At 36.9% G+C, this 24,507-nt stretch overlaps 1 protein-coding gene across 2 annotated transcripts in view; it reads right to left on the bottom strand.

Moving 5' to 3' along the window:
* The window catches only part of thsd7ba (thrombospondin, type I, domain containing 7Ba), a 143,973-nt gene that overhangs the window by 65,172 nt on the left and 54,294 nt on the right, over positions 1–24,507 (bottom strand). For both annotated transcript variants that reach the window (XM_085373691.1, XM_085373690.1), the window contains exons 6-11: positions 23,211–23,411; positions 11,347–11,538; positions 9,423–9,654; positions 5,311–5,426; positions 3,355–3,487; positions 1,672–1,775 (exon numbers count right to left, since the gene is read on the bottom strand). In XM_085373691.1, coding sequence (XP_085229817.1) covers positions 1,672–1,775; positions 3,355–3,487; positions 5,311–5,426; positions 9,423–9,654; positions 11,347–11,538; positions 23,211–23,411 — 978 coding nt within the window. The remainder of the gene's footprint in view (positions 1–1,671; positions 1,776–3,354; positions 3,488–5,310; positions 5,427–9,422; positions 9,655–11,346; positions 11,539–23,210; positions 23,412–24,507) is intronic.

The raw sequence follows: 24,507 nt of genomic DNA, 5'->3' as shown, positions 1-24,507 counted from the left end.
CAAAGGTTTTAAACCTCTACTTAATAAATAAGTTAATAAAAACGTGTATATTTTTACACCCCAAAAAGGCTTTAATTAAAAACTAATATTTCCCCTATTCTTCATATTATTGCAACCAAAATCTGAGTCTGTATAATGTTAATAATGTTGTAGGAGTAATTCTGCTCTCCATAGGAAAACCGCCTGCCACAAATCTTACTAAATACAGCCCGAGGGCTGAAAAATTCACTTCTTAGCTTGTTGTGTGATTTTTGGACTGTGTAGATTCCTGTGTCATATCCTTGATGAACATCCTTATGCTTCTCAGAGGATCTGTGGAAATGACTGCTACAGGCTCAAATTATTAAAAAGCCATAGGTGTTAATTGAATCATTTTGCACTCATTTAAAGGCAAGCAGCTTCCTGATGCATTCCCGAAACCGGCTGTTCTAATGTACTTATATGGCTCAAGAGAAGTTTTCAGAGCATTATTTTACTGCCTTGAGAACTTTATAGCATTTCTGCTCTCGGCATCGCTGATTTCTACGTAGCAGTATAATTACAACTGACATTTCTCAAGTGACTTTCTATGACTTTTCGATGAAGATGGGAAAAGTGTTTGCAGTGTTCCTAGGTTAAGAGCAAGCCTCATTGACCTTTAGAGCTTCCTATTTGAATATGATTAGTTGATAGCCAAGTTAAATACCTGTGACATTTCAAAAACTGTAGTGTGAGAGTGAAATTTGCAATTGGTAAAAACACTGAAATTAAATGTAGGATTTAAACAACAAAGATTTCAGAGGCTACGTTCACTCAGCTTAGGCTTAACCAAGTCAATGAGAGGGCACATAAATGTCAAATTGTGGCATAACTGGAGCAAAGTAATTGGCAATAGAGCCATAGCTCGAGTATAGAAACAACGAAGGACATCTTTTAAAAAAAATTATTATTAGTCTGTGACTTTGAGATTTTCTGCCTTGCATGCGATATTTTGCAGATATTACAAAATATAATGTTCTAAAAGATTTGATTGGCTGCAAATAAAAGAAAAACAGCAAACAGAATAGGAATGCATTCAGCAAAATCAGTGTAAACTAGAGGATGACATAATGACAAGGACAAATAAACTACACAATAGTTTCCTCGTTTTAATGTCCATCTTTTTTAGTTTAAAGGTGAGCAAAAAGGTGAAGAAAAAACCTGATGCACTGCATCAATATAGGTTCTTTTCGGTCTGACTTTAGAAAAGCAGAGAAAGCTATGAAACCTTCAAAACTTTATCCAACATAAAATGCACTCAGTTGTGAGTCTACTTTGAAGTTGTGAGTCAGAACATATGAGTGCATGTAGGGTCTGCATGGTGCTAGCTCTGGCTTTTCATTTCTATTAAAGCAAATACTAAGTAGCCCGTGATGGCTGGACTTGCTATGTACGTTAATAAGAGACTAGTGACATGATGAAATTGTCAAGAAAGCACAGAAAGGTTCATCTAATGATATTCACTGAACAAATTGCTGTCTTCCTTAACGTTTCTGCCATTTGCTTGTTAGAGGAGCAGTTCAGAAAGGACTATTAGGTCTCATTAAGTAAAGATGGTATATAGATGGAAGAGCAACGCTGAAAATAGGTGAAATGGTAGCAGCTGGGAAATATAAAGTGAAGAGAATGCACTGATTTAGGGCTACAACTTGCCTCTTGTTTCTAAACCTTTTCCACACGTTTCTCCTGGTCCCGACAGCCCACGTCTCACAGATTCAGGAACTAGAGAACAGCTGCTCCATTTGTGCGTCCTCCACCTAGACCGAAACGCGAAGGAAGAAGAACTTTAGGCTGGCAGCGGCTTGTTACAGTTTTAAGTACAGAAATGCTAAAGGTGTCATTATATTCTTCTCAGAAGTGCGAGTTTGTAGCCGTGAACTGGACCACAGGCAGCACTGAATGTGGAAAAATGGAAGTGAGTGCCATTCTTGATTTTACAATGAAAATAAAAATATTATGGCATTGAATTTGTCCAGTTTGTGAAGGTCACATTGCTCTATTGGTATTTTATTGAAAACACTTCTGCTTGAATTCTTGGTGTTGGTTTTTTTTTTTTTTTGGGGGGGGGGGGGGGCTTATGTATGAATACTAAAATTAGGTACATGAATTCACATTAAATACTAGAAAAACTCAGTTAAACGCTTAACTGTGTGTTATGGTTAAATGCTCATTCTTGCACATGAATGGTTACTGTGAAGTGCATGTACCTCACCAGGCCAACTGCCAACAACTTTCCAGCATATCTATTGCTAGTGGTGTTTGAGACGGAGCAGTATGCTGAAGAAATGAAGATATAGGTGTTTGAAGGAGTTTAAATCTGAGCAGATTTTGGAGGAAACCAAACTGGCAACAAATCTGAAAGCATCACACTGAGCTGAGACATCCAGCCATTGTTGGGAAGTATCTCCAAATGAGACTATTACTTAAAAGTAAGACCATGAAGCCAGCAGCTGTAAATGTTTCTCTAAAGGTGTTTTACATTTGTAATGTCATTTGTTTTTTAAGGTATTTGTCCTGCGATTCTATAAACAGTATTTTTTTTTTTTTTTTTTTCTAAGCTTGGGACATGGTAGTAGTTTGAGAATTTATGACGAAAACAGGTTGGCCTTGTACTCAAAACACAGATGAATAGTTAGATTTTTTAAGGAATATAGCATATCAAGCAGAGCAAATGAAGATGAACACATATTTTACCAGTCATACTCCTTTAGTGAATGTCAAATATCAAGTTTCTGATGTTAAAGCTATGTTACATAGCTGAAGCTCATTCCCAGGTAATTACACAGGTCTGCAACCGAAATGGTAGTTTGGCGGTGTAAGGAGCTCAGATGATCGTGTCCCAACAGGTTTATTTTGTTCATAGCGAAAGGTAAAGAATCTCAAAAAAATTATGCATTTCATTGCTTTTTAAAATTTAAACTCCACATATTTTGCAAATAACTGTACACGATGAAGGGAAATGGAGATCATTTTTGCATTCCGCACCGTAAAAAACATAATATTTACCAAAACTATCCCATGCAGCTGAAATTTTTTTTTTATCAACCTGTGTTAGTATCATATTATCATTCAAAATTGCAATTTTATATTTATATGTGTTTTTAAACATGTATCGTAACATCTGAATATAAACCAGAATTTGTATTTACTTACCTGTTTATTCTTCCATCTTGTGCCATTTAAACTTCATCATTTAACTCTAATAATGCACCCTAGTCATGATTTCAAAAATAGCTCACTCACTTCTTACCGTGTGCTCTTATATGGCAGATAAGCTGAGTTAACTTGTCCTTGGATTAAAAACAGAAAGCAGTTCATTATAAATAGTGCTTTTACCTATACACTGGACATACACGAAGTGATTCACACTCTCTCTCTTCGTAAAGTGTGTCGGGACACTCTTGACCTCCATTAGCAGCCCTCTGAATGATGGTCCTGTATCGAGATTGTGTGGCGGCGGTTGCATTTTCTGTTAAACATGAAAGATAATCTTCACAAAAAGGCTGCGTTCAATGACAGATTATTTGCACAGCTGAATTTAAGTGAACATTTCCAAGGAGGAATAGGATGTAAAATGATACCGAGACAAGTGCCTGACAAATGTCTTGGTCGCAAAATAAATGATGCATCAATATCACCACTGTGCTCTAATATCTCAAAGAGGGGAAAAAAACAAGTGGTCTCGAAATTGTTCCGATGCTGATTAGCATGCCCTTGTAGCAGCGATGTCGTCCACTTCACTGCAGTCTGTTTTCGGACACACCACACTGTAATGGCTTCATTTGGCTCAGGCTCCAAGGCTCATTACACAGCACTAATTACTAAACATTGAAAATGGTGCAATTAAGAAAGAGATTACATCATCAACAGACCCAATGGACTACAGCATATTTACACAGATGAGATGCCTGCTCAATTCTTCTAAAAACAATTACATACTTTTTGATTTCCGAGACATTACAGTACACATATTGAAACCCATTAAATATCCATTCTTTTCTCTCTATGTGCTAGGTTAATGTAATGGACAGTTAAAACTGTTGTTTACAATTAAATGTAATTCTTGACAACACTTTGCGTGTATTGCACTGTACATTTTTCTAAGAAGCCTCTTGCCATCATTGTAAGCATGTGAAGCCAAGTGCATCATATTTGAGTTCTTGAGATTTTTACGCCATCAGTTTTTTCAATGAAAAATCTGAATATATCGCATCGTACATTACATTTTCAAGCTATTCATTGCAAGAATGAAAAAATAAATAAAAATTCTGTATGTAGCAACTATGATACAAAGTAAAACCCATGTATGAAAATATATATTTAATTTTGAATTTTCTGGCAATTATTTTATAGGTCAGGCTTAAAGGAATAACATATACAGTGATGTATACCTTCTTGAAGTTTACCTTATACAATCTACTGATGTGTCTTGATGCATGCTCAATCATCCAGGTAAGTAAATCCCAAAAGAATGATTCTGTTCATCTGGACGTAGCGTTTTCAGACCAAACCAAACAACGTCATCAGGCTCCGCAGTCTATTTACATCTACAGGCCAGTGGTCACTATTTCAATGATGAGGATGTACACATCCTGGACAGGGAGGAATGCTGGTTTCAGCAGGGATTCAAGGAGGCTATTTACGTGAAAAGGGAAAGACCATCTCTGAATCGAGGAGGGGCCTAAGGGTACATCTTTCGCCATTTTACAATGCGGTGATTGCAGCCATTCCCCAACTCTCTGTGAATTGTACTCATGGTCATTGATCAATAGTCTTTGATCAGTAGTTGTTGATCAATGGTGGTGACAATTTGCATATTAATGATCAAGGAGCTGACCTCACAGCCCATTGCTCATTCAGTGGGCTAGGTTCAGTTATTGTGTAAAAGGTTGGGGAAACCTTCAGTCAGCTGAGACTGAAGAAGTCACTTTGATGAATGATGAAACGTTTCTCCCACAGAAAACGTTACGTCCAGATGAACAGAATCAACCTTTTGGGAATACACTGATGTCAAATTAAAATCAGTTTCTAGATAGATTATAAGTAATCAACTGATTACTTATAATCGAATCTATAATCTATCTATCTATTGTGAAAGTATGAAATGTGTTTTTATTTGAATAGGTTATTTGTGCTCCTGAAACAAGGTATTTATATATTCAATCCCAATATATTGATAATTTACCAATTTTAAAAGATTTTACTCTGGATACTGATTAATTTTAAAAAGACTTAAGCTATTAGAGAGGCAATTGTAAAATAAATTTCTAGAAAATCCTGTCAGTGAGCTACCTGGAAGGCAGGTTGATGGGCAAGTTGTCCATTCACTGAAAGGCGTCACAATGCAGTCTCTCTTGCAGGGTAGCAAACAAGGACGGACGGTTTCCGGACGGGAAGAATCTGAACATCTAAACATACAAACAAACAAACAGTGGTCTTAAATTCTCTTCAGCCCCCAGGTGATGAATGATAAACGTCCTGGGTCTCACTAGTAAGAGGATAGCGCAGTAAAACAAATGCCCTGTCCTTGACATCACACATCTCCCTACAGAAAACATGATTGATTACATGTGCCTCTGCCTGCATGCTCAAGCAAACGCTACACAAATATAGAAATTTACAGTGTTCTCACACATTCAGTTGCCTCCCAGTCTACAAATATTACTCATTAAAAAAAAAAAAATTCAAGCCTACAAAGTGCCTGCATGCTTCACAGTGCATTTTCACTTTTAAATCCCAGTTTTACTAAAACTAGACTAATCAATAATTCTTTATGCTAGATTTGTAGCCCACAGTGGCATCAACTAGTAATAATAATAATAATGGATTGTATTTATATAGCACTTTTCAAGGCACCCAAAGCGCTTTACAATACCACTATTCATTCACTCTCGCATTCATACACTGGTGGAGGCAAGCTACGGTTGTAGCCACAGCTGCCCTGGGGCAGACTGACAGAAGCGAGGCTGCCATATCGCGCCATCGGCCCCTCTGGCCAACACCAGTAGGCAGTAGGGTAAAGTGTCTTGCCCAAGGACACAAAGACCAGGACAGAGAGCCCAGGGATCGAACCGGCGACCTTCCGGTTACAGATACGCTTCCCAACCCCCTGAGCCACGGTCGCCCCTAGTGGCAGTATGTAGGCAATATTTTTTTAACTAAAAATCTCAACAAAATATCAGCAATGGCAATGTATCTATAAATAGTGGAAACAAATTTATGATCAATTTAAATGTCCCAGTGAGTGGATTTATTTTACATATACAGAGCAGCCAGGGCCATTTTTTGTTACTAACAAGACAAGCGAAAGAGTGCTCCAGGGGAAAAAATCAATCAAACACGGCTGCTAATTAACCTGAGAAACAAGGATATGCAAACTGTTTACCAATAGATCATTCCTGCTACACCAAACACATCATTACCAGGTTTTAATGAGCATCTGACCGACTTTTAACAATTTCCTTGTCTTAATTCATGCTGGCACATCTCTTGTGTAACATATCTGTAACAGCCCTCTGGCTGTGTTGTGTTTTGTGTGTCGTGCAACCTTGAATTGGTGCGGATTAATGCAGCTATGTAAAATCAAGTAATTCATAAGCTTTGATGTCTTCATCAACCAGCAGCCAACTCCTGTCCTCAATGCACAAACACACATGAAATTTCACATTTTGTTTCAGAGCCAGTGACTTCCTTTGCCCAACAACCAGATCCAGGTCTCACTAGAGACCCAGCATGGCGCCACATCCTACTGACTGCAAAAATCCAGCACGCACAGCAATGAGATCAAAGTATGCCAAAGCATAAGGGGGAAAGATACATAAAACCCATCATTCCCCAGCTTTATCCCTACTCTTCTCTCTCTCTCCCTTTGCAGTGATGTATGCCAGAGGGCATGACAACGCAACAGAGCAGCTGGGGTATATTGTGTGGTTTTCCCAAAATGAGGGAGTTAGATTCACTGTCAAGGCCACAGTGTTCAGCATCATTATTCATTATTCATCATTATTAATAATATTAATAGTATGTGTGTGTACTGTATGAAGTTTCATCACTGTCAGTTTTATTATTTACACACTGAAAATCAATCTGTTTTTCTGGGGGCTCTGTATTGATACCAACAAAAAAAAAACAACGAATCTTTTTGTTGAGCCACTGCTCACTGCTGAGATTACTGCTCAGCATGAAATGCTAAGATGTTTGCTGACTGAAGTGACCCTTCAAACAGAGCAGCAACAGCTGTATTCTGAAACATTTTCCAACTCAAAGCTTAACAATTCAGAAATCAGAGTTTGAGATAAACAGGGGTTAACGCAGAATTGCAGCTCGCCTACCTACTCAGTTTTCCTTGCTTTTTTAATCCAGAACATAATCTGTTAGAACGTATAGAATGTGTCTTGGGTATAAATATAATTTATGTCAAATCTGCGTTTTTCGATAGAGTCAGACAGTCACAGTATAATTTGGAAAGATGGCAGAAAGACCCGACTTTGGTGCATAAATACACTAAAAAACTGACTCTTACTGTGGCGGCAGATAGGACAAGCATTAGAAAAAAAAAGCCTCTACATAATCTATTTTACAGCCCTGTCAATAGCACATCAAGCTAAAGAAGAGCAATCTTTGTGAATTATTTATAAATCTGTCTTCCTGCTGTGAAGATCACTATAACATCATTATAGTGACAGCACAAAAGCCCTTAGCAGAGTTTGATATTGTATTGCTGAAAGAGGAGTAGATAATGGTGGAGCAGAAGCAAAATGAATCTCTGGTTCACAAAAACAAATGAAAAGAAACACTAAACACACAGAAGGAAAAAGGATAAAACCAGACCTCAATACACAAAACTTTGGGATATTATTTCACAGTGAAGCAAGTCCTCTGGGTCATCTGTTAGTAACTAAAAGCATACGCTAGATATCTACAAGTAAGGCGGTTTTGGAAAATGGAGACTGTGTTCTTAAGTGATTTTTTTTGTAAGAGAAACATCCCATCTTCCCCTTGATTTTACAAAGCTCCTTTTCTCCTCACCTATAATTTAGCATTCATTTCTCTCAGGGCCTATTTTCAGCTGCTAAAAATAAGCAGAGCAGCACAGTAAAAAGATACTCTGATACAGAAGTGCAATTTTCATACTGACAAAATAAGTCATCTCCCAGAACTGAAGAATATACGTTGTATAATTTGAAAAATATCTCATGTAACTTAGTGGAGAGGGGTAGCATGGCTAGTGGCCTTAATGAGTGCCCTTCAAGTTTTAATTTTAATTACCATAAACATCAGGTGGGGGGCTGAGACCACATATTCACCTCATTTGTTCAAGAGCAAATGCACGGAGGTCAAATTGTGACTCATAACAAGTCTCGTGAATATCCATCAATATGTTGATGACACAGTTAATTACTCATCAGCACCCTATTATTTGGCAAAGACCAAAAAACAGCTTCTCAGGAGGAGAACCTTATACCCAATGTGAAACATAGGGATAGAAATGTTACAGTTTAAGTTGGCTTCACGGCCTCAGGGACTGTGTATTTTGCAGCCATTGATTCAACTATGCATTCTGCACCTTATACGAGTGCTTAAGGATAATCTGAGGTCACCGCACTACAAGCTTAAGCTGAACTTAGAAGTACATCTTTCAAAAGGATTATGATCCTAAGCATAATAACAAATACACAAAGGATAAAAAAGCCCAGTCAAAGTCCAGATTTAAATCCGATTGAAATGCTGTGTTAGGATTTGATACAACATGGAAGCAAGACAACGAACGGCATTGACATTATATAATATAGAAAAAAATATAAAATAAAATATAATATAAATATATAATAATATAAAAATTATTATATATATTTTTTTTATATATTTTTTCCATTAAAGAGTTGACTTCCTGTTTTCAATATTCATAAATGCAGACATAATAAACAGGCAATTTCTGCTAGTTTCAAGATTGCATATTAAGAAATACAGTAACTCTTTTGCTCTACACTAAGAACTACATATAACTCAAGTGCTCAAATGTGACGGGCCAATGGAACTCAGACTACAAGAGAAACCAAATTTTGTAGCTGTCCTATGAAAATCTATATAAAGACATCTGTTTATGGAGAATATAGACACTATGTATAAGTGAGTTAAGTGTTTGCTAATTAAAATTAAACAAAAATTTTTTTTAAAAAAAGGGTAAAAAACGTCTATTTGATGTGCAATGGCGTGAAAAAGTGTTTGCCCCCTTCCTGATTTCCTTTTTTTTTTTTTTGCATTTTCACATCACTGTACTTACTTTTTCAAATGACTGGATATATAATTCTATATAAAAAAGTGACATTACAAAGAAAAATACTGAATCAGAGTACATAAAATTCAAAAAAGTCCATATATCAAATACTTTGCATAGACTCCACCTTTTATTTACGACTGGACCAGCATTCATCTTCACACAGATGACTTTGCGGATCTGAACCCCGACAGCACAGGTTATGGTCCCATTCTGGAGGCTGGTTCCATTGAGAGCCATAGAGGTATCCTCAATACATGGACCCCATGCTGAAGCTTCCCAGTGAAATACCACACAAGGATGGTCATTGCAGACTCTCCATTGCTCCAGAGCTGGACCCGCTGGACAAGCTTTCCCATCTGCATATCAACACATAAGAGTAGAAAATTGTGAAATACACAGAATGTACAACATGGCATTCAGAAAAAGCTGCACTAAATCACTCCAACACAGTTTCATTATTGTGCAGAGTACATGTGATTTGACCAAAACAAATCTAATGGATTCTCTTAAAGTACAAGATGTATTTGATCAATGGAAGGAAAAAAAGTGCCAATATTATCACTCTACCATGAGCTGTTTATTAACATACTGTAGCAAATATTTGTTTTTTGGGTTAGCTGAGCAAGCACTTTTCAAGTTTCAACTTCTAGAAGTTCAAATTACAAACTCAGTCACAGCAAGGCCACTGTGAAAGTCTTCCTTTGGTAATTCATTGACTGCCAAAGCACAACAATGTTTATGCTCTGTGTCCTGGTTAGTGTATGTGTATATATACATATAAAACCTCCAAAGTAATCATTTCTTCATTTACAGTTTATGTAAAATACCTGAGTTCTATGTATGCATCATTGCTTTCTGGCTAAAGGATTGTTTACAGTGGTGTTCACAGTGGTAATTTACTTTTGTTTTGGGCCTACAGTAGTCAGGGCAGAGACTCTCTGGTTGAAATGGAGGTAAAACATGGACAGCTCAGTTGATGAAATATGATAAATATGATATCTGGAGAGGGAACAGTAGTGTGCTGTGACTTATAGAAAAGTAAGGATGAGCTGAACCACAACCAAATATTGTATATACTTACACCTTCCAGTCCAATTTGTATTTCTCAGGGCTTCTACAGTATTCTGTCAGACGCTGTTACAAAAATGTATCCTTATAAACACAAATGCAGCATTAATACCCATGTATACATACCCACACACACATCAGCTCTGTCAGCAAGCTGATAGCCAGTAACATTGTAATAAGCAACATAGTTTGGAACCTGGCTTAATCTGTGAAATTCTTTCATCAGCTGTTGTTGCAGATATGCATTTAGTTACAGGGATTAATGGCTGCTAGCTGGCTGCCAAGGCTTTGCTGACTGACTTGAAAACACAACACAAAGTAAGAAAAGCACTGTTGGGAAGAAAAGAGTCTCTGATAATGAATGGTCAACTCAAACTTCAAATGTTTGTGAGATGAAAAACGACTAAATGAGACTCGCACACAAAAAAAACCCAGTTAAAGGTTCGAGCTCAATCAATATTTACTCTTCTTATTTGCCGAGTCTAGTCTTGTGTTAGCCGTGGCATTCCTCAGTTTGAGTCCCTCTAACAATAGCACTATATCCCAAAGACACTGAGCTCCCTGCTAATGAAAATGTTACTGGATTTTTTCTTTTATATCTGTAATTACAAGCTACTTCTTAAAATCTCCAAAGATCAGTGTTTTCATGCTTTCTGTCATCCAGTCAGTGTAGTACTGAACCTCATAGATACCGAAAGGTATACATTATTATCAACAACTACAGTAATAATACAATATAATACATCTTCTTGTTACTTCTGCCCTTTTTTCTGCAGTATTTCAGATGAGATGACATGTTAACGACAGTTATAATCTAAACCTTTTCTACCTATTTGCCATATATTAATATCAGCTTTAAAAATCTAGCTTCATTAAAAGTAAAACCAAGTTAAAAATAACTCCAGTAAACAAAGCAAAGAAGTTCTTTATTAGTATTAGATGAGAAAGAGTCAAAGAGATCAAAGGGAATTTTGGATTACCTTTTTGTGGGATGGCTAAAACAGTGCGAGTGCGGCTCTGTCTACCCTCTGCCGTCTTACTGGCACAGCTGTGTGAGCAGGTGGACCAGGAGGACCAGGGGCCAACCACACAGTCTGCAGAACAGGGCACCTCGCAGGCTTCTTCTGCAAGTGGAGGGCCTTCCACACAGTAGGCATCGGGCACATCTTCTCCTGAAAAAGGCAAGATAACTGAAATCAGCCTAAAGGCTCAAATAATCCAATTGACACTCGCTACACTTAGTATCTCATCTTGATCTAACAGCTATCAGATAGGGAAATAACCTTGTGCAAACTAAACCAAAACACACTGGCGCTAGAATGAAATCCCAGCTGAAGTATACATCAAATAACAAATGTATATTAGAAGCAGAAAGTGGTATAACCCAAGGCCCTATGACTCTGGGTTGATCAGATTAAAACCTTAAAGCCTGGTCTTGCTCACATTAAATGCAGAGGTAAATGAACCCACAACATACTGCGCTCCTAATACATCAGCCCCCTCCAGAGGATACCAGATCTTTCATCATGCTGAATGAAAGTATAAATGCAATTCACATGAAGTACAACACATAATGTGTTATTTGGTCAGCTACTTTATATTCTGTGCTCGTCTCAGTTTTACCATTTTTGTTAGGCCTGAATTATCTCTGAAGAACACCCAGACGTGCACTTGTGACACTGGACAAGATAATAAGTGGATCCTGCTGGATCTAGCTGACACAATTGACACATGTTGATACCATTACATTCACTCTGTGACAAATTCAAGTCATGTCTACATCAGCTCTGAATGTGAACACATGGCAATGCACGTATAGGGGAGGATGATGTGTTTATTGCAATTTGGAGCACTTAGACTTTTTTCATTCTTCAAAATTAATCCCTAAAATTCTTTTTTTGTGCTATTGATAAAGTTTGCCAAGACCATGTTACAGATAGTAAAAGCAAGTAAGCGGGCATCCCTCCTAAGTGTTCTGTCAAACACAAATTTAATTTCATCAAAAGAAATTGTAAGGTCACTCCATTGGTATTCTGAGCTAGTTTTAAAAGCTATCCTTCAGCCTTCATCTTCGTGTTATGAAATATGTATCGCAGCTGCTAGTTAACTCTTCTTTTACGAATGAAACAGCCACAGGAAACAAAGAGCAATTTCTTTCTACTTTGTTATATCTTTACTCCATTTTTTTACAGTTTATCTAGGTTGCTTTAATACGTCTTGGACCATCATTAAGGTGTGCAGTACAGTAAGTGCAATTTTATTAAGCCACAAAATGAATTACCTGCAAAAGTAAATATTCAACTCTCTGAAACTGTCATTGGCTTGAGTGATTCTTTGCAAACAAGATGGTCAAAATACTGGTCACTAGACTGCCATGTTGTCAGTATAATGGTGTACTCTGCCTATGTATACTCTTGCATACTCTTGCAAGGTTTGGCAGACAAAATGCAAAAGGCTCCACTTTTTTGACTCATATACAATGCCTCAGTTCAAGATATCTACCAAATATCTGCCAGGTCTCTCTTGGAAATGAGATTTTTAATCTCAACGAGAGTTATTTACCTGGATAAATAAAGGACTAATAATAATAATAAAAAAAAAATATAGGATTCTTATATAGACTTATATAGAGAGAAATATAGAGAAAGGACTGTTGATTGCATTGTTATTTGCCACACACTGTTGCATGTGCAGTCTTTCCTGTATTGCAACATCATGGTTATGGGAATAGTATCAAAGATACAGTCACAAAAATAGTAAGCAAACAAAGAAAGAAAAAGAAACATAAAAGGTGAGTTGGGAATAAAAGTGAAAAAGACATGACCTTGCATATCAGTTCTCACTCGTTTTCAATAAGATCAAAGAATGAAAAATAAAAACAAGAAAACCTGCTTGATCCATCATGACAAGTGGCTCCAACATCGTCTGCATGACAATATCAATGACATGCAGATGTCACCAGATAACATGGAGACTGAACAAGTAGTTTTGAGAATGTCATTTATCAAATGAAAATTGCACAATAGCCATCGAGAAGAACTTTTACTGCATCTTTTAAAGTGTCCTTAAGCACCTTGAAAGGTACCTGTAGATTAAACATAATACAACAATAGCTTTCTTGTTAAACACTATGCACATAAGCTACTACTATATAGATAACCAGACATATGGTTGTATTTCCTTTTGGAGCTTTAAAAGAGTTTGCCATAGATTTCTCCAAGGTCTCTGTCCTAGAGAGACAGATCTATTTCAGAAACAGGAATGTCATCCTGTTGTCAAAACAATGCCAGCAGCTGCTGAAGCATTGTTTTCTGATATACACTCACAGAGAGAAGAATCATTAACTTGGTTGAACCCTGCCACTAGATCACGGAATATAGTTTAACAATAACAACCCCAGGGCAGATCTGTCATCAATTTGTCTCTTTTTTTTCATCTGAATCAAGCAAACAACCTTGATTCAGAGGAGGGCAGTAAACATAGAGAATGCAAACTTAGATGTTGCCTCATAAGAAAAATGTAAAAGACCCACCCTCGGGGAGTTTGGAAACTTTGTGGCCATAAAGTCAAAGCATAAGAGATCTCCAACCATCAAAGCAGCTAATGTGCATACAGCAGGAGTTAAAGAAAAATCAGCTGAATGTAACGATGACCCAAAGGCTACAGTGTGGGATACATTACGACTTTCATTAGCACAGATCAAAGTGGGCATAAGATGCAAACTTTTCCAAAAAAAATGTGCATAAACATTTGTAGAGCGAGACGTATATTTATAATACTGGACAAGTGGAAAGATGGTGGATGGTTATTACTGTAATGTTCACTAAAATTATATTTTCAACTAAAATTAAAATTTTAAGTAACGAGAACATAGGTTTCACGATGGTATATATATTTAAACAACTCAGAGAAGCTTTGGAGGCTGCAGCACAAATTACAATGATCTTTAACGCGATTGTTTTGAACTGACAGTAAGCTGTGTGGGAATCCATTGTCACTGTTTTGGTTCGCAGTGACTCCTACCCAGGTGATTATTTCAGGTATGCATGCTAAATGCAAAGACAGCATAAAATAGAGTAGGGCATGCACTATAGATTTCAGTGAATCAACCTCACTGACCCACATTTAGAGCAATACACACTAGAAATGCAAAAATGGGCAATGATATACGGCGGTACTTAAAAAAAAAGAGCTTTAAATGGAAAATGCAAAGCAAAAAGTTTTAGCTTAAAGTAAAGTAAATAAATATTCTTTGTTTGTTCTTTTGCTTTTACTACTTTTAGAGAAAGAGCAGAAGAACAACAGTTTGTTTTTCCACCCACTATTACCTTTATGGGCAGTGACATAATTTACATACAATTTACACTGCTTTACAAGTAGAGAAGGATCATATCTGCCTATTCTAAGCATGGACAAAGTCTTATATAGTTTGGAAGTTGAATTTCTGTTAAACAGCATGGACAAGAGTATGAATCTATCAGTAGATAGCAGACAGCAGCATGATTAAAACCAGACAAGTCTGTGCAATCAAGGTGTTTGCAATACCAAGAGGTCACTTAAGTCTACTAATTTTTACAAGGGCAAAACTTTTGCAGAAAGGCCACTGACAAGGGCGCTTTGACGCATTTACATTCCCAACTTTAGGTTTTAAATCAAACTAATGCAACAAAAAGAATATAAAAGCATGACACTGGCTCCAGGCTTATTAAAAACTGATTAAAACAGATGCATTATTGCCAAAGGTGGAATTACTTACTGTGATTTTATAAACAATGGAAAATCAGTAATTCAACAATCTTTCTGCTTGAAAATCAAAAGGGTTTAATGCATGTATTAGCAAACAAAGTAACAAAAGACTCACAAAACCTTGCCTGAAAACACTGCCTAAAGCGAAATGACATGATAACATGAATCCAAAGTCACAACTAATGTATTTGTATCTATGTGTGAGTGTGTATGTATGAGACTACTTGTGTGTGTGGGGGTGCTCTGCAAATAGATGGTTGCCCTAGGGGTCCTTTTGCATTATTAATACAGGAATTGGGGCTCTTACTCAGATATAATATCACTGGCTCCTGCATGCAATTTCCACATGATTTCTATTCTGCTCGCCCACCCACCAATTAATTTCTTCATTGTTATTATTCTAGGAGATACTGAAAAAAGTCCTCGCCTTTGCTTAAAAGTTAATAATCATATCCAATCTGTGGAGGAAGCTTTTAAAGTAGAGCTGGGGGGAGGCAAAAGAAACAAGGTGCATTGGATAAAATAGCTGTGAGCATCCAACAAACTACCCTGGGTCACTAATTATTTTCTGTGCTTTACCTGCCTGTTAAACGTGTAGCTTCAGCATTTCAGCAAAAGTTAGTCACTTTCAGCACTTCTCCTAAACATAGCTCCTGAATATTGCTGACCACTTGAGCAAGCAGAGTCAGAATGATGCTGACCACTGTGCTCAGTTATTAGGTCAGAAATGTCAGTTCATCTGTAGGTTTAAGTATACGCAGCAAAGATCTGCTGTATGTGGGTCATGTCAACTGCCAGTCACAGGTGCACTGCATTACACTGTGGTCTATGGTTACATCGAGAAATTGGACCGACTACTCTGGTCACCGTGCAATTAGTGGGAGCTGTCAGAACAAGTTTACTGTGCCAAAAAGCTAGAGGGTGAAGCTATCACATCTCTTTGCTGAAGTAGTTTTCAGTAAATAACACATAAATACAGTAGTAACTGTAGCCAAACACAAAATAGTAAATGTAGAACACAATAAATGAATACACTCACATGTACATTTGGCACTATTTAAAAGAAAAAATGAAGAATTAACAATTTTTGATTAAATAGTGTTAAACCAGTGTGACTGGTTGCTTCCACTGACAGGTCACAAATAAGCATAAACAAACACAATGGGAATAAGCTATGTGCAAACAAACATAGCATTTCAACACTTTTAGTAGCTGGTCCCACAAATAAATACAGTTAGTCTCAGACTCTCATTTTTTTTTTTTAGCTTTATTTAAAAACAGTGATCCTTGCTTACATAGAATCATTTTATATGCATGGGTTATTAGCAAAATCTCGTGAACACTAAAGTCAAACTCTTAAATATTTTTAGAAGTCAAAGTATCCCTAACCTACACTTCTAATCTAGCGTCACTGATTGGATTCCCCTGGTTCCAATTAGCTTTTGTTAATATAATTAACCTAGGAGTTTGCATAATTTTTCAGCCTATACTGGGAATATCTGTCTGTCTGCCTACCTGCCACAGAAATATTAAGGCATACAGTTAGCATGTGGTGTATAATTTAGCACCAAAACATACTTTCTACATATGATACTGATTGTGAAAATAACGGTATTACATGGCTACTTCAAATAGAACTTAACACTTATACAGCCACTAACATTTTCTGTGGGGGTTTTTCAGCTCTGTTTCTTATCTGCTTAACCTCAAGTGAATTGGGAAATACAAGATATCCGATAAAGCGCATTAATAAAACATATCTAGATACATGATCTTAGTATGTGATGCACCAAAATGATTCATCAGTAAACAACAGCGCTTTATTATTTTCACCACATGGTTATCCCTCTGGGCATCTGTCTGGTTGAGTCCCAAAAGTGTCCTTGACCACCCTTGTATCACTTAATTCTACTTCAGTCATACCAAAATGATTTCTGCTGCCCTAAAATTATTGCCATAATAGAATATATTCCATGGCAAAGACACGATTTAGGTGATATAGGATTTTTTTTTCCTTTGATTGCTTGAGCAAGCCTAGATAATCATTTTAATCTCCATCAGATTAACTTAGTCAGAAAAGTGCAGTTTGTATGCTCTCTATAGGCTTAGACTTTCCTCACACAATTTCATGCATCCTCAGACTTGGAATGCAGATTTTCTTTATGCTGGGAAACGGGAACAAAAAGCTCACTCAATCAGGGAGAATTTTTTTTTTCTTTTTACAAATCTCAGGGGTATCTGGCACATCACTGAATTTCATAATATTCAACTTATTATTTAGCTGAACAGAAATAAACCCAGCCACCCTATTCACAAGATTTATCCTCTTCTCCAAAGTGAAACTTGGGTCAAATGTAAGAAAGACTTCATTTGAAACTTTTTAATTGCTCATGTAATGTTACTGGAGTTGACAGCAGTTTATTTGTAGATTTTTTAAAAACACGGCAAACACAATCTGATGACAAAAAATTGAAGTGCTTTTTTCTATGGTTTCATACTCATATTGATTTATTATTGAAGAAAAGAGAGGCATTTTGGATATTCACTTTGCAGATATTGTCACCCAAAGGATTGAATGATGAACAGTTTAATGAGTGCATTTGTTTTGATTTGGGATTTGTATACTGTATATGGTAAAATGTTATACAACACTGATTTGTCCAAAGTATGAATATTTTTGTAAACTTTTATTTTATAATTGTCATAATTTTCTTAGTTTAAGTGATAATTTTGGAATATATATATAGATGGTTCGGTTTTCAAATCAGGTGGTGATTTTAAATGTTATTTGGGTTTTGGATGATGTCATTGACGATTCGAGTGGACTCATTAACTGATTGATTGCATGCACATGTGACGTCTAATAGCCAGGAATGCCTAATTGGCTGAATTATACTCAATGTATACATATGTGCAAATGTGCATGAACAAGGTTTCTTTGTACATATATGTAAATATACTGCTTGATCTATAACCATTAAAAATTGAATGAGTTTTATTTATGTTCTTTGTGTTTTGTCTTTCATTGTTTTACCATTTAGTCTGAGAGAAAATCGATGCAAGAAGAGTTGGTAAAGAGCTTTAACTGCTTTTATATACAGTTGCAATCAGAAAAGTCATGATAATTACAAGATTTTCACAATTTTTTAATGTTTTTTTTAAAAAAACAAGAATTGGGTGCGCAAGCTTTAATTTCTTTTGGCTATTCTATAATCAGCACAGTGTCAAACGTATGCATATACACAGCTGACATTTGCAATAAGTAGTGCTACACTGTTGTTTATCTTGACAAGGCCAAGGCCTATTAATTTCTCATTAGCTGGCGTGATTGACTACAACTGGTAGTTTCTCCGCCTGAAAACAGAGTGCCAGCATAAAAAGGATTTGTTTGATAGCACTCATTGGACTGACCAATACTTAGAACAATTGGAAAGTCCAGAGACTCCAACATCATCAGTTCAAACAACTGTACAGCAGCCTCACTGTCCACAGTGAAGTGAGTTTTACATAGCCATGAACTGGGAGGGTACCAGTCAAGAAAGAAGACCCTGCTAAAAAAGACGACACGTGTGTAGTCCAAAACTACCATGACATGACGAGTGTGTGTAAACTTCTGACCACAGCTGTGTAAGGTTTATTTTTTGTTTCATATAATAAATTTGTTGGCAATAACAGCGGAAGCTTCGACTACATCAGTGGCGTCCAAACCTAGGCGTAGGGGTCCGGTGTCCTGCAGGTTTTAGATGTGTCCTTGATGCAACACAGCTGATTTAAATGATTAAATCACCTCCTCAACATGTCCTGAAGTTCTCCAGAGACCTGCTAATGAACTAATCATCGGATTCAGGTGTGTTCACCCAGAGTGATATCTAAAACCTGCAGGACACCAGCCCTCGAGGCCTGGCGTTAGCCAAGGCTGATTTAAGTGAACCTTTTGTATGGTCTGCCCTCTTGTCACATACACTGAAAGAAATATGAGTCAAATGAGAACAAAACCTGAAGCAGAAGGCCTGATTAAAGCTGATAACCACTATTATGATTTCTAATATTCTTGAGTATTTATTTATTTATTTTTTTTAATGTTCACCTAGATCAGTGGTATCCAAACCCAGACATCAAAGGCCTGCAGGTTTTAGATGTGTCCTTGATCCAGCTGATTCAAATGGCTAAATCACCTCCTCGACATGTCTTGAAGTTCTCCAGAAGCCTGGTAATGAACTAATCATTAGGGCTGGGTATCGTCACTCATTTCAAGAATCGATTCGATTCCGATTCACAAGGTTCCGAATCGATTCGATTTGATTCGATTCAATTTGAATCAATTCAATTCAATTTGAATTGGGGAAATTTTGCCTCAGACAGTCAGACATATTATAATTCAGATCATGCATCAGTACATTTCTATATTTTTATATCTAGAAAAAGAAATTTGACACTTGGGAGACATAATCAAAGGTGTGAGCGTCACAGCAGATGCCTTTGTGTCAAAGTAGAGGATAAAACACAGAAAAACATGAAGGTGATTTTCCTGGCCTGGGATTTTATAAAAATATTCTGCAGTAGATCAAAAACGAAACAAACCCATTAATGAACATATGAACATTACCTGATGCTGCTGATGTGAAGCAGAGCAAAGTTACAGAGGTTTTATTAGAGACACGGCTGAGCATTTTGCTATTTTGCATAATTTAAAAAAGTTTAGTTCAGTATTGAACGGCAGAAATGAGGCTTTCTTTTCGGAAGTAAGTAAAAGGGGAAAAAAACAGCGTCCGACAGGCTGTAAGAACGGTAGACTTGTGCGTAACAAGCAAGCGAATAATGCAGAAAAAAGATTGTTAGAAGGGAAACTGATCTTGAAGTACAGAGAGAGAGAGAGAGGGAGCTGTGCATGTAGGGGAATTCATGACGATGTTTATGTGAAGCGTAGTTTGCTGCTTCTTTTGCTGCTGGTTCGGTCAATATTGATTGGAGAGAGATAAAGGCTGCAGCTTCAGAATCAGGGCAAAAATGGCGCAAACACAAAGTGCGGACCCACCGAAACATCAGAATCAGCGAGCTGTCGGCTTTCAGCTCGTGTCCGTGCCGTCGGGTGAGAAAGGCGACATCTCACTGATTCTGATTTGTCGGCGGGTCTACACTTTGTGTTTACGTCTTTGTGCAGAATCCGTGTTCCCGCTCTCATTTACTGTTTTAGCTGTTTGGTGGTTGTTGAAATTTTGTGAGGTTAAACCTGAGATTCTGGCATTTTGGGCAAAATAAATTTATATTAAAAAAATTGATTCAGGATTTTAATGAATCAATATCACGTTATCCAAGTGAGAATCGATTTTAATCAATAAATCGATAATGAAAACCCACCCCTACTAATCATTTGATTCAGGTGTGCTGACCCAGGGTGAGATCTAAAACCTGCAGGACAACAGCCCTCAAGGCCTGGAGTTGGCCAAGCGTTGACTAGAGGAAGATTTAAATTAACTCTGACATTATTAACTAATAAATACAGTTAGTCGACAGTCTTTGAGACTATAGGAATCTTTAATTAGCACTTCATTTTTCAAGGAGAGAAGCTGCCTTTATGCCTTTTCCAGCAGACAAAATGTCCATCATTATTACTTGTGTAATAGCTTAGACGCAGAGCTTGAATCTGATGAATCTGAGTGTGCAGCCAGACTGGCAATTAGCAGTTACTTTCTTCAAGGTCTGCTAAATTTTACCAGTACAGAAATGAAGAACATTTTCTCTCTAGAGACAAACCAGGATGTGATTGTGGAAAGGGGGGAGATGCTTGCACAAAATAAATAATGAAAAAAAAAAAAATCAAAGCAACAAAACTTGTTCCATCTATAATCATCTATTTTACATCACTCATTCAAATAATAAAAACAATGTACCGACATTACTTGGTGTGATTATTATGTGGTCTCATAAACACATGAAAGCAGATTTGAATAATGTAAATATAGATTCCTTTCAGTGTCACATACTTCTATCAAAATTATATTTTTCATTATATTGTACTTTTTCATTCATGTCTATTCATTACAAATCCTTTATACCTGATTCCTCTAACACTTATTTTCTATTATGCATTTGTTTTATTCTAATATGAAAAGCCAAATTAGTTAGTATCAGGACCTTTTTTTGCATTTAACTGCAAGAAACAAAGTGTAATATTCTTATGACATTAACTGGTTTTCTTCCATGCAGTTGCAACTGTGAGAGTTTTTAAACAAAGGGGCTCACTTAAGAACTCAGCAGTCACAAGGCTGTCACTATGTGTGAAAATAACTCAAAATGCTAGAATCTTAAGTCCGATAAGCCAATTAAGGAGCAGCCACCAACTTTTTATAATTTCCATAGAAATCCACCACAGATAATTTCATGAGCCTTTTTCCTAAAACCTGGCAAAGCTCCCACTCTTAGCTGTCCTGTCAAAACTCATTAGACTCTCCTGTTGGCTAATTTATCTGGACCTTCCACTGCCTTCCTGATAAACACACACATGATCCATTTTGACAGAATAATAAAACACAGGCAAAAAAGGGTGCAATTAGATTTATAATCTATGGAGATGATCAATTAATGCTTGGTAGGAAGCTACAATTCTGACTTTTAATCAGGCCAATGTTTTCTGAGCCCACAAACGATGATGATCCCTAATGAATAATGCATGCTCCGTTAATGCTGATGTCCCCATCACCCAACATGAGGATATGGCTGATCACAACGGATCACATTATACTTGATAGTTTCTGCATAACTGATAAGATTGCATGTCAAGACCATAGCACTGATGGCTTTACCGTGAATTTGGATGAATTTCTAGTGATAGCTATATATAAGCAATATTACATTTAGTGATATTGTAATATTTAGTACATTAAGTGGATTTATAGTTAAAGGTAAAAAATAAATGAATACATACTATAACTAAATAGCAATCAATAATAATAAAAACCATAAAAGGAATTAATTTATTATGGTCAGAAACTGTTAAATCCGCATTTTGCCATAAATATGCAAATTCTTTTTCTTGCCAGCAACAGGAAGTAAATATGAAGTAAAGCTGAAGCCACTAACTAGCTTTGCTCAAAACCAGGATCTCCCCCACCTTGTATCGATACAGTCAAGGCTATTGCAGGCCTACTGTGTTCGTAGTGTTTCTTTCTAACCTCAATTTGGTGGTGCCCCGTTCTCCTGTGGAGTGAGCGCACAGCTGATTTCACTCAGCAATTAACCACCCTGCGCTATAAAAGCTGGGGAAGAGCTAATCTCTCAGTGTGGGCCAGCTAGTGTGGTGAGCTTTAGTGGCATGCATGCTTTGTGCTTTGGTAGTGCTGAGTTACTAGAAAGTAGTCAGTGCCTTCTGTTAACAGAAGTGCTTTTTTCTTTAGACTATTTGCCTTTTCTTTACTGGCTAACGAATGATTTGGTAATGCTTGACTGATAAAGCAGCATAGTCTTCTCATCTAAAAATCATTTCAAAGCTGAACCTTTTCATAAAATATAGATTAATTTTATTGCAGCTTTTGACTTTCACCTGGACATTTTATTGCTACTCCCCACATCCCCCACCTCTCCTCAGATATGTAATAATTTGGGGGCTCATCCAGGATGTGACTGAGTTCAAACAGCTTTGAACTTCTGTTACATTTTTCTAGCCACTGCTTTCGTGAGTATTGCTGGCTGGATCCTTGTTTAACTTTTGAGCTGCCTTTCTCTAGATAGAACAGGTAAATGCCTAGCTGAGCTGTCATTGCTCTCCCTTTAGGCACTCCTTTGTTATTTTGCCTCGTTTCAGAGTTATCTTGGACAAGAATGAAGTCTCTGTTGAGGATTCAGCAATTCAAGACTCTAGTCACTAATGTCCTTGCCTTTTAAAATGCCTCAGGCATGGGATGCTCTAGAAGATAGTTGAGTTAAAAAAAATGTAAAGACAGTAGAAGGTGATTATTCAAAAAGTAAAGTATTCATTTTAGTAAGGTTTTCTACTTGGAATAAGGCGAAACTGAATTAAATGACCGATTTTCAGTCACAATGAAATGCATTTAATATGTGACAGGAACGGTTTATCTATGAAGAATATGTGAAACATTACCTTTAGCGTTGACACAGGTCACATTCTGGATCGCAGCTCCAGGACCGCAGGAGTTTTTGGTGGGAATACATCTTCCCTCTTGTTGGACCTGCCACAGGTAGCAGGCAGGATCGTCACAAGGAATGAACTCCGTCAGATGAGGGCATGTCCCCAGAGTGCCACTAGACTCCCACAGCACTTCTCTCCTCCTCTGTCTGAAACCTGATGGAAACAGGTGATGAGAAAGTACAGAAGAAGTTATCCGAGAAACCCTGATAATATAGTTACTATAGTATTCATAGACTTAAAGTCTATATATGTACATTGCTATTCTTCTTATCAGATGTTTCTTGCTGATGGAAAGCTGAACTAATCACAAGAACAAGCAAATTGCTAAGTCATGGCAACAGAATACCAGAAACACCATTGTTCTGCAAGGTAAAATAAGCATTTTTGTCAGTCTGGTAGATTTGAAGAGAGTACTATTATTACCATTATGGCTTTCATTCCCCACTGGAAAGGACTGTCTGACAGCAGAGTAAAGGGGGCAAATATCACAAAGATGATATACACTAAAACAAATATTGATTTCTTTCTTTGTTTTAATATTAGGTGGGCATTCTTTTCAGTGGCCAAACTATGTTTTGCTGCTGACCCCATTCACACCAGTACACTACTTTGTTTTTGTGCTGTTACTCGTATTTGCTGCAACAAACTTGGTTGGGGGCTGCAGGCATTCGTTTACAGTAGATAATATGCCAACAATAGATACCACATAAAATTCCTGAAAAGAACAAAAAAAAAGCTATAATTGTCTTAAGAAAATAATACAAATTAAATGTAAATAATAAAGAAGGAGAAAATGTACCAGTTTTACTGTTGATTCTAGACAAGCAAATCTTACTGCCCTATCGCCATCTCAGGATTATTTTTATTTTGAGAATGTCATTAAACACATTTAAATTTGGAGTTTCTACGAGTGAAAATTCCATGTTTAAATGAGTGTTTTACATCGCTAGATCAATTCTCTGGTTCACTCTGACCTGGTAAACAGCAATCACAAAGTATGATCGAATTTGCTTGCTATAATTTTTGAGCCTGGCTTTTTTGGCTGCAAATCCAATCTGAGCCTGTAAATAGTTATGATCTCTTTTTTGCTTTTTATCTGTGAATATAGAGGGATATTGTCGTTTAAGCACCTTTGTAATCTGCTCTTTATTGCTCTTGCTTCATTAAATTGAAGTCTTCTTTTTGACTTGTACTGACTCCACAGTGGTGCTGAAGCCAAATGGAGCAAGATACTGTGATGTCGCATGAT

Source organism: Diplotaxodon limnothrissa, linkage group LG16, assembly GCF_057381915.1.
Source record: "Diplotaxodon limnothrissa isolate DT_005_m linkage group LG16, D_limnothrissa_male_GT1.1, whole genome shotgun sequence".
Classification (NCBI taxonomy): Eukaryota; Metazoa; Chordata; class Actinopteri; order Cichliformes; family Cichlidae; genus Diplotaxodon; species Diplotaxodon limnothrissa.
The sequence above is the reverse complement of the archived record's forward strand: the minus strand, read 5'-3'. Positions and strand labels throughout refer to the sequence as shown.